Raw genomic sequence first — 11,392 nt, forward strand, 5'->3', positions numbered from 1 at the left:
CCCCATTCACACAGACCAAACACACAAACACAGTCAATCCTCAAACCATAACTCACTCGTTTTCTCTCTCACAAATTACTCTCTCAATCCCATAATTTACTCATTCATATCCCTTCCTCTTCTTACCACAACTACTTACTACAAAACTCATTATTACCACAACTACAAACTCGTCAAAACTCCCCAACACACTTTTCTAAGATTATTTTCATGGCAAATAAGTTGGATCCTCAAACAGCAGCTGAGAAAGCCGTGTTAGCCATAGGATCAGGCTATGATATCACGGATGATATTCGCTTGTCTGCTTGTAAACCCGGGCCTTCAGGCTCTGGTTTGATCGTGTTGGATCATAGTACGAGGAAGGAGATGGTGTTGCCTTGTGGCAGAATTGTGTCGAATGTTTCGGCTTCGATTAGTTGTGGTAGAGGGGAGCGGACGAGGTTTAGTTCCGATGTTCTTTCGTTTGCTCAGGTCAATTATTGATTGGTGTGGTTGGAATATGTGGTTGTTGCGTGTTTCTTGTTTAATGATTGTGGTTGACTAGGATTGACTTTTGTTTTTTGTGCATTCTTGATGGTTTTTCTGATAATGGAGAATTATTATGTTTGTGCTGATATATATTAGTACTAATTATTATACGGATTTTCTAGTGTGCCCTAAGAAACGTTTTTTAGATAGGTGATTGAAATTTTATTGGCTACAATTTTTATTAATAATGATGGGCTCTGCGTATACAAAATTCTTCACCAATGAAAATCTTCCATTTATATAAAAAGTAGTAGTTAGTGTGGGCACATACTAGAAAAACCCATTACCATGAGACCTTTTGGAATTGCTCGTGAAAATTTGGCTAATGCTGCAGTTGTTATATTACTGTTGGTAACATTGTGTAGTCATGTTTGAAAGGATTTTTATGAATTGTTTTGTTTGCCCAAATGTTTTTCGCAAATTGGTTTATGTTAGTAACAATGAAGCTAACTGGTGCATTTTTCAGCTGGTTTGGTGATATATCATATGTTCATTGATTTGCTCAATCCGGGGTTTAGTAGACTAGTTGTGTACTAGTGTTTAATTATCACTGTGGATGCATTTTTTGTGTTATTTGTGAATATTGCAAGTCATGGAATTCATTTTTTAAGATGTTGCTTTGGCTAACAAATTGCTAATTGTATAGATGGCGGAGCATTTTAATCAGGGCATCTCTTTATCTGGCAAAATACCTTCTGGTCTGTTCAACACAATGTTTGATTTTAAAAGTTGCTGGCAAAAGGATGCTTCGACCACAAAAACTCTAGCTTTTGATGGCTGGTTCATTACAATGTACAATATAGCGCTGTCAAAATCCCAGATAACACTGTCGGAACATGTGAAGAGAGAAGTGCCTTCTTCTTGGGATCCAGCTGCGCTTGCTGAGTAAGATCCTGCTCCTGTATATTTCTTATTTTGTGATATCATATTCGGTAAATACTCAGGTGTGACTTGTACAAAATTTTTAATTTCAGTTGCACAATATTAAGAAATCGATGATAGCTTGGAATTTCGTTAATGCGTGAATAGTAGTTGAAAGTAGGAAGTGCAAATTTATTTTCTGACATTAAGACACAGATATATATGTTCGATATGTAACATGGCTCAATACAAAAGAATTTATATTGAATTAAGGAAGTCAATTTAAATGTCCAGTAACTCTTGCTATATATCTAGGACTTGAAATGCCATTCAAAACATTAGGTTGTTGAAGTAATGACCTGCTACGGGATGTAAAAAAAAAAATACAGTATGCGTTGAAATGGACCTTGGATTAAACAGAATAAGTTGCATTGAGTTTTCAACTAGACAAAACAATCCAGAATTTTAGGCATAGTATCTTTCGTGCTTGTATGCAATCTAAATATTATGTAAAATGATTATTTGCCAGCTATTTTTGATTGCTTTACCATTTATCTGCTGAGAAATTATGTTTCCCTTTGGATGCATGAGCACTATTTGAGGCTTTTGTAAGTATTTATGTTCAACCTTTATTACACTTTTGGGTATTATAGAGATTAATTTCATCAACTGATTTGCAGGTTCATTGAAAAATTTGGTACTCATATTGTTGTTGGGGTAACAATGGGAGGTAAAGATGTAATCCACCTTAAGCAGCTAAAAAATTCAAATCTTCAGCCAACAGAGGTGCAGAAAGTGTTGAAGCAAGTAGCCGATCAAAAATTTTCTGAACATGTAGATGAAAATCTTGCACAAAATCCGGAGAAATCATCAGGAACACAGAAGGTACATAACACTGTAGAATTGCAATTAGTAAAATGCAGTTAAAATAAGTCTGCCAGGGCATGTGTAATATATTAAACCAATGAAGCTATGTGAATAGTTCTGAAATTTGCCAGGCTTCTGCGATGCTAACTCAATATATTAGATTTTGTTTGCATATGATTCATCGGCCTCTTTTCTGTATTTAGTAGGTTGCGGAATAGTAAAATTCATTTACTATTAATCAAACATGTATTGACTGTGAAGTTAAGTATTATGCAGGGTTTAGTTCTCAGTAGCTGTGTTAAAAAAATTGGTACCCTGCAGCAGTGCTGTGTATCCTACCTTTCTTAAAGTAAATAAAAATACCACTGCATATTATAGCATATAGCTATTAGTTCTTAACAGAAGTATTTAATTTTGCATTATTATAAACTTAATGCCTATCATACCAAAAAAACTGAGGAAAGTGTTTTTAAATAATTTCCTGCATTTGTTAGTTGATTTTGTGAGCGAAGTCTAAATTCCTACATTTTAGCTGGAACTCTCATCTCTAAGCTAGGGTTCCATCCTAATAAAACATGATGTTAAATGCAAATTTACAAAATTTTGACGCTTCACTACTTATATTTCACGATCTGCAAATTTGTTATAGGCATGGTATATTCTGGTAAAGTTTATGGCTTAAAATGCAGAAGGTTCTCTCTCACAAGCCACATCCCTACTTTCAGAACTTCCTACAGAACAACCTTGCCCACTAGCTGATTGTTCTATTCTTATTACAGGATGGAAAATCTTTAAACTGGGATATCAATACACCGTTTGCAAGCACGCTAAGATCACCTGTTGTTTCTCTTTCGAAAAATGATGTAAGCTGGATATTCAGTATAGTATGTATTTATGTATGGTATGGCATGCATCAAAGATTGAGTCTGAACAGTTTTTTTTGCTAATTTGCTTTAGGATTTGTTAAGCATCCGTATTCGTCGTGGGGGTTTTGACATTGGGCAAAGTCATCAAAAGTGGCTTTCAACTGTATCACAGTATCCTAATGCTATATCAATGTCCTTTGTGCCAATCTCTTCACTTTTAAGTGGTGTTCGCGGCAGTGGATTTCTAAGCCATGCAATCAATCTTTACCTTAGATGTAAGTATAATTCTCTTTGTGCTCCTTGATTCTTGTAGGCACCTTGTCGGTACTTTAAACTTCTCGTATAAATATCAATTATCATGTATCAATGGATTGTCAATCTGCTATAATTGTCTGCAAAACTGTTGTGGACAAAATGCAGAGGGCGTAATTTTTTTTTTATCATTGGTCTGAAAAATTATTACTAGATTATCCTTAAGGTGTATGTTCGTGCAGAATTGAAAATAAGATTTCAAGTATCTGGTCCGTTGCTGGCTGCTGCACAACTAATTTGCATATTCTGATCTGCATAGAACAGCGTATACATTCATGAGAATAGTATAACTTGAATTAGAGATTGGTGTTTGGAATTTGAATACTTGCAGAAAACTGTAGGTTATTATTCAACAGCTTGAGTTTCCCCCGAGAGATTTGTTATACGGCTTTTTCTTCAAGCTTATGTGTATTAGCAAAAACCATGGTTTGCAGACTATTTACAGAATGTACTCAGATATCATGTTTAACCCTTCTAATAAATCCCATCAACTTTTCTTGAAGATTTTCCGGTTTATTTTTTGGAGAACTATATATTACCTTCATCTCAGTTAATATTATTGATCAGATAGAAATGAACTTGTGAGAGTTCTAAACATACCCAAGTGTCTGAACCATTAGAGAATTAAGTGGTTAAGGCTAGGTAATTATACATTTCACAAGAAGACATGCACAGTGCCCCAGGTGCCTCAAAATTCGACAATAGAAAACCTTTAGCACATGGATATGTTCACTCGGATTTGAGTGAGAATTTGTAATGCCATCCTCTGCAGTAATGTCAGGATTTTGCATTGTCTGCTAATTTTAAGCTTAACGTAAGAGTTTACTTAACAAGTCCATTGTATTAAGTTTGGCTTATCTTGTTGAAGCTAAGCCATTGCTGTACTTTATGACTCATACCGACTTTTATTATAGTTTTTTCCTACCTTGGGACGTATTATATTTTGATGCAAACCAGTGGACCTGTTTTACTGTTATTATTATTATTAAAAAAGAGTTTTGTTGTTATTTTCCTAAAAATATTATCATATACTCGTGTTATGGCTCATTTTTTAAGCGGGGAATGTCCCAGGAGTGTGTGTTCTGTATCTGATTGAAATTCACACATTTAATTATATTCCCCTTTTTGTCTATTTCATCTGTTTTTGAAGACTGATGAGTGACTGATTTGTGCAGATAAACCACCTATGGAGGAACTCCAACAATTTTTAGAGTTTCAAGTACCTCGACAATGGGCTCCAGCATATGGTGATCTTCCACTTGCTCCGAGACGCCAAAAACAAGCTTCTCCATCACTCAAGTTCACTTTTATGGGCCCTAAACTTTATGTCAACACTGTAAAGGTAATTTATTGATGCTGCATTACATGTATCAAAAAAGGAATGTAATCCACTACAAATGCTTTAGTCTAGAACACTAGTGAAAGTTCTTTCGATTATCTAACCCTTCATGTGATATATAACCCAAAAATATCACATTGTGTTTATAGACACTGCTTGATACTTACGAGAACATCACAAAAAGCAACGCAATAAGAAAAATGCCGTCCTGATGTAACAACATGGTTGATTACGAATGCTATAAGATCTGACATGTTGAAGCTGCTTTTGTCCTTTTTACGATAAATCTGCTCCTTTCAGGAATTACGATGAGAAACTTCACTTTTAAGTCTATACATTGTTTATGTTTTATTCTAAGGGTATATAATTAATGGAAGCAAAATTTTCAGTTTTTAAATTCAATATTTTCCTTCTAAATTTAGAAAATATTTTTTTTCAGGTTGATTCTGAAAATCGGCCTGTGACTGGACTCAGATTATACTTAGAAGGTAAGAAGAGTGACCACCTGGCCATCCATATTCAGCACCTAACAACTCTTCCAAAGACCCTGCAACTGTCTGAAGATCTAAGTTATGAACCATATGATGAGCCAGCAGAAAAAGGCTACTTAGAGGCTGTCAAGTGGAGCATATTTTCACATGTATGCACTCAACCGGTACAGTATAATGGAGCCCGGATTGATGATGACTCTGCCTCTATTGTGACAAAGGCATGGTTTGAGGTCAAGGGTATCGGTATGAAAAAAGTCCTCTTCTTGAGGCTTGGATTTTCTGTGGTAGCATCTACTATTATCAGAAGGTCTGAGTGGGATGGACATACAATGACATCACGAAAATCAGGATTGATGTCGATGCTGATCACAACACCTTTTAGTTCTCCGTTGACTGAACCAGCAGTGCCAGCCAAGGTGGATTTGAATTCAGCAGTTTATCCTGGGGGACCGCCTTCGCCAGCAAAAGTGCCAAAAATGTTCTCTTTTGTAGATACGAAGGAAATGGTAAGAGGCCCAGAGGAAGCACCAGGATATTGGGTGGTCACCGGTGCAAAGCTATGTGTGGACGGAGGGAAGATTAGAATCAAAGTGAAATACTCCCTTTTGACAGTCGTGTCAGAGGACTCTTTGATATGAGAAATCCAATCTAGGAATTATATTTGCTTTTGTTTTTACCATTGTATATGTTGAAAAGTAGATTGTCAATATACGAAGGCACGTAGGTCTTGAATGTCCACATTCAAGACAGAATTCAACTATACTGAAGAAATATTCTTTTGTATCAAGCTCAAGGTTTCTGGTATTCGCTTTATGAGTTGTGTTTTTTGATGTTAGATGGTAGCAAGTCATTTACGAGATTGTATAAAATATTATTGTCTGTTCATTTCTCCACAGCAACATATGTATCTTGGGACATATAATGAATCTTTAACTGTTTGTAGTTTTCTTCTAAATGCTTGTGCTAAGCTCTCTTCATATTAACTAGGTGGATATCAACGTTTAGTGGTGCAACAAGCCACATGATCTGGAGACTGGAGGTGTCGCGCGAAGCAACACACCACTAGAATAACTTAGGGGACGTTTAGATGGTAGATGAAAAAATGAAGCAGGAATGAGAATGAGTATTTCAAGAGTTGTGGAAGTGATGATTTATCCATAAAGTGGGAATGAGTTCTCATTCCATACCACAAAATGACTAATTCAAACACCAACAACTGGGTTTCGGATTCCGATTCCCGTTAATCAAGGTCATTAACCATAAACCAAACGCCCTCTTATTCCCTAAAACCAATTGCGAAACTAAGCAATGGCCACAAACATCAGTAAAAGCTGCGAACTGTGGAGAGTGTGAGAATAATCAGGTTCATATAATTCATCAAACTAGCGCATTGATAACTCTACAAGTCAATATGGATGAAGCTGTTTAGTTGTGCCCTATGTGTGATCAAGCTGATAGAGTGATGGGTAGGTGACATATGATCTATTGGTCAGACAACAAGTATGCCAGATCTAACTACGGACCCATATGAAATTTAGGCAAGTTCAAACTTGAGAATAAGACTACAAAGGCTAGGTTGGTTTCGGATGCTACCTGGGTGACATACAATCTATTGGTGTCGGTATATCACTATAGCTTGTTTCTCATAATTCAGGATTGACAGACTAACCTTAGAAGCTCCCAATAAAAACAGGTTTGAGGTTTGTATGGCAAGTATTTTCCTTCCCTAAATAATGACTACGACAAGAATTTCTTCCTTCCCGATTCAAAGCAGGTTATATCAGCTAGTTTAATCTATATGAAAAGAGGTTCCTTTGTACCTATAGCACCACTGGGATCAAATATAGAAAGAAGAATGTACCAAACAAAATTGTATCACACTGATATGACTCACGAGAAAGGAAAAAGTGACAAACTAATACCTGTTCCATCTGTTACAGTAGTGCTACTTCTGCACCAAACTAGACGCTTCCTAGTTTGAGAACAAGCGCATCAGCAATTTAGTTTCTATATGGCATCCATAGCGAGCAGAAAATTCTATTTGTAGTTAAAAAAAGTCATCTAAAAATTTAGGGGTAGCTAAAAGATCATTTTATGTCTTACAAGTAGCACAAGACAAGTAAAGTCAGCGACACATGAAAAAGTAAGACTCTGACAGTGCCGCCCTTATCTGGCTGCTCCATAAAAAAGAAAACAAACAAGGTACCAAATGGCTTGTTAAATAGTAAGGACCATTACTATTCAAGCCTTATGATAACTAGGGATTAAAACAAGTAATTTACTTAGTCCTCAAACATGGTTGAGAACACCAGACTTCGCACAAAAGCAGCTTTTCCAGCAGCCTGCCTTTTTCTCCTTTCACGCTCTTCGCTGCTTAAAGATGGATCCAAACTGCATGATGGAGAAAGCAAGACAAAAGTTGCACAACATTTTAGGAAAATAGGCCTTGGGTAACAGAGAGAATAAAAATTGACAGTATAATTCATTGAAATATGTACATAACTTCTTAAGACAATAACTACTAAATTGTATGAACTACATATAATTACAGTTAATGTAATTGATCCTGAACTAGAATGAGTGACTGCCTATGTTTGTTTACAACAATTTTAGTCAATTGTTATAAACACTTTGGTCGCTGAAAGACTAATTTAAGTTGTGTTTACTTAGTGAGATGTAATGGGGAAGGAATGGAATATAAACTTATACACAAATTTAGGGAGATATTGGTGTATATAGAATAGTGAATGAACGCGAGGGAGTTTAAATATTCTATGATTATGGGTACATTGATGAAGAAATGGAATGGAGCATTCCTTCCAAAACAAGTGGGTTAGAATTATAGTTCAAATAGTTGAAATGGAATGAAAGATGGACTAAAATTATAAACATTTGCTTCTATCTCCCCCAAATAAGAGTACATGTTTTAATTGGTATAAAATGGACATGGGTTTATCTATTGACTGGACTAATACAATTTAACTAATGTCAAAACATGAGTATGCAATGGATCAGTGTCATATGCTACTCACACATATAATAGAATAGACGGTAGTTTTGCCTGAAGGAGGCATGGGTGTTTAAACCCTTTGGACACTGGGTTAAGGGAGATGTTGAATAATTCCCTTTTCTAGCTTTGCTTATACATACATAGTCAGACTATCAATCCCATGCCTCTTCATAAAATGAACATAGAATTCTTTTTTTCGAAAGGTTGATATGTTCCACTCCATGCTTCATTTCGCTAAACAAACATGTCCTTAATCAATTGCTATTATGTGTTACTAATACTACGAGGCTTCTAATCTACAAGCTGATTTAAAATGTGGCATACTTTCACCCAAATAAGTAGCTGACTTAATGCGAGTCATAATAAAGGAGGTTCAACTTTTAATAAACAAAAACAAAAATGGGTTTTAAAATAAGTAGGGAAAAGGAATCGTTTTTTCCTACCTAGACTGCCAGATAGGTTGTGGAGGTTCAACTGCTTTGGACGATTCCTCTGCACAGGAGATCACTAGTTTCGAAATTTCATCCACTGCAGGAGCGGGGTACAGAACTGATGACAGAAGGGAACCCGAAGCGCCACTGCTTGACTGTTGTTTCCCCTTGCCTGCTAAAAGCGTCTTTAAGCGGGCCTCACGCATATCCCTCCCCAAGAGAGATAGCTCCTGACTGGTAGGGTACGGAATTTTTCGTAACCTGTTTTGCTGTATGGCTATGTGATTTTCAGTTAAAGAAAAAAATGAAATTGGACTAATATAACAGTATAATTATGTGCACAGAGAAAGCATTAGAAAAAAAATACAATAATTAATATTCATTTTCAGGATATCTTGAAGAGTGGTTCATGATCGGTTGTAATATGACGGAGCATGTCTCCAGAGACATTTTCAGCACAGATAGTACAAATCTGCAAGAAAAATTGGTTGTTAAGACTTGCACAAATATATATAGAGCAAAAGATCAGTCAGTCTCAGGTTACAACTCTCAACATTGTGTCATCGCACAACATCTTATTTTGTGTTTAGCATGGTGAAAGTAGTGTAGCCATGTTGTCTTACAACGGGGGATGCTCACAATCACAATGCAAGTGCTACATAAAGTTTACATATAACTTCACGATTGCCGGTTATTTCATATAATATCTGTTCACTTCTGAACAAAACAGCATGGAAAGTATATGGCAGACATTCAGAAGGAAAACGGTCAGTAAAGCTCACATAAAACGAATTAATAACATTATTGCCGCGTTTGTAGCCTAATTAGTTATAATATTGTCCTAAAACGAAGCAACAATAACACAAATACATCTATAAAGAATTTGTTAGTTGACAAGTTTGAGTTAAAATCTCAAGATAACTAAAGCGATTGAAGACACAACAGTGTGAATTTTTAAATATAGCTTGCAGGAGGATATATTATGCCAGTTTACAAAAGATTTTTCTGACAGATGTTCGTGTACATGGTTATACGTAAGAAATACTAAGATCTTACATGTAATAATAGAAGTTCACCACGATTTAGAATATGCAACTCACAAGAGAATATAGAAGTTGGGGTGAAGTTATAATAATGTTCAGAAAACTAATCAACAACTGCAGTCCCGGATAGGTGGTTACATTAACTGATTAACATAAAGCAACCTTTTATTTTAACTCCTAAACAAAATAATAAAGACACTGCTGCTAAGTTATCACACACTAACAAACGTTCTAATAGCCACTCCCCCAGCAACAATCAATCTGATGTCTCCATATTTACAAACTACTACAAATATCTCCTAAATTCGGCATGCAAGTACGCAACTGAACTATATTTGAGCAAGTAGTCAGATACCAAAAATAAATGCTTAGCTCCCCTGCAAAATCATCTAATAAGTGAAACATTCTCCTACCTATTAAAGGTTAACGAACTTTAGTCTTGCTTGGAAGTTTCAAACATTTGACCTTACCTCATTTGACGAAAAAACTTGTTTACACAAATCAAACGCAGAATGCCAACATCAACTATACCAAGCACTCAACTAAAGCAAACATTGTTCAACTATGCCGAAAACACTATAATCAACCAACATCCTAAAGTCTCAGTCTATCAAAAACTACATAAACCGCATATATAATAGCCCGTCAGTACTTCAACAAAAAAGATAGCTAAAACCAACAAAGATCAGAACTTTCCACCACAAAATCACAAAAAAAACATATTCAAGAAAGGAAACTCACAAATTAAAAATATAAAGACTTATCACTGAGACAAACTTACTGTTTCAGCAGTCTGAGTGTAATGCTCATGCTCAAGATGATGGCAGAGTGGAATGAAATCAAATTCCTCATAGCAGTAGGGGCATGGATATCCTGTTCCATCATCATCATCCTCATCCTCCTCCTCATCTTCTTCAGCAATCAGCATTTCTGAAACAACCAAAAAACACCAATAAATTCCATTTCTCCCAAAATCACATAAATGTCATAATGAAGCACATGTGCATTTGCTACAAACATGTACCACAATCAAAAGAATAAAATAAAATACAACAGATAGAATGAATCAAACAAACCAAGATGGGCATTGAGATGATTATTGTGGTGATTAAAGAATTGCCTTTTAGCTGCAGCAAGTCTAGACACCCACAAATCAGAATCCATAAACAATTTATAATCTATTTTTTCTTGACACCCCTTTGAACAAATGAATCAAAAAGAATTGGGCAAGATATAAAAATAATAGAAGTCAAGAATGAATGAATAAAATCTTGTAACAAAGATGACAAGTTAAATGAGCAGAGAGTTTAAGAGCAGTTTTGACTTGAGATTAAGGGTACTTGTTGACATATCCAGCAGCAGCTTCAGACATGATTATATATATACTCTGTGTGTATGTGTACTAGTGGGTAAGTGCACTGATTACGAGGTGAAGTGTACCTTTCTTATGTTCATTTTGGATATAAAGAAGCTGCTTTTATTTTGACTTTACATCATTACTTTGCAAAATAAATCTCAAAATATGCATATTTATTTTTATCGAAAATTTAATATTTAATCTTTAAAAAAACTATTAATACATTAATGATTTTAATTATAAAATCTCTCATTTATCACAAATTTCCAAAACTAATAATTAATCGA

General features: G+C 35.4%; 2 protein-coding genes across 2 annotated transcripts; one reads left to right on the top strand and one right to left on the bottom strand.

Moving 5' to 3' along the window:
- On the top strand, positions 1-6,068 carry LOC108199792 (MACPF domain-containing protein NSL1). The gene is made up of 7 exons (XM_017367770.2): positions 1-471; positions 1,175-1,413; positions 2,070-2,274; positions 3,036-3,119; positions 3,214-3,397; positions 4,610-4,776; positions 5,213-6,068. Exons 1-7 carry the CDS (start codon positions 211-213, stop codon positions 5,900-5,902), a joined length of 1,830 nt encoding a protein of 609 aa, XP_017223259.1. The 5' UTR covers positions 1-210; the 3' UTR covers positions 5,903-6,068.
- Positions 6,069-7,240: 1,172 nt separating this feature from the next.
- On the bottom strand, positions 7,241-11,178 carry LOC108197806 (protein DEHYDRATION-INDUCED 19 homolog 4). Its single transcript, XM_064082841.1, has 4 exons — positions 10,825-11,178; positions 10,530-10,678; positions 8,718-9,177; positions 7,241-7,655 (listed from the first exon to the last, which is right to left on the bottom strand). The coding sequence occupies exons 1-3, from the start codon at positions 10,910-10,912 to the stop codon at positions 9,091-9,093; spliced, it is 324 nt and encodes a 107-aa protein (XP_063938911.1). The 5' UTR covers positions 10,913-11,178; the 3' UTR covers positions 7,241-7,655; positions 8,718-9,090.
- Positions 11,179-11,392: the final 214 nt, after the last annotated feature.

The sequence above is a fragment of the Daucus carota genome, chromosome 8, assembly GCF_001625215.2.
Source record: "Daucus carota subsp. sativus chromosome 8, DH1 v3.0, whole genome shotgun sequence".
Taxonomy (NCBI): Eukaryota; Viridiplantae; Streptophyta; class Magnoliopsida; order Apiales; family Apiaceae; genus Daucus; species Daucus carota.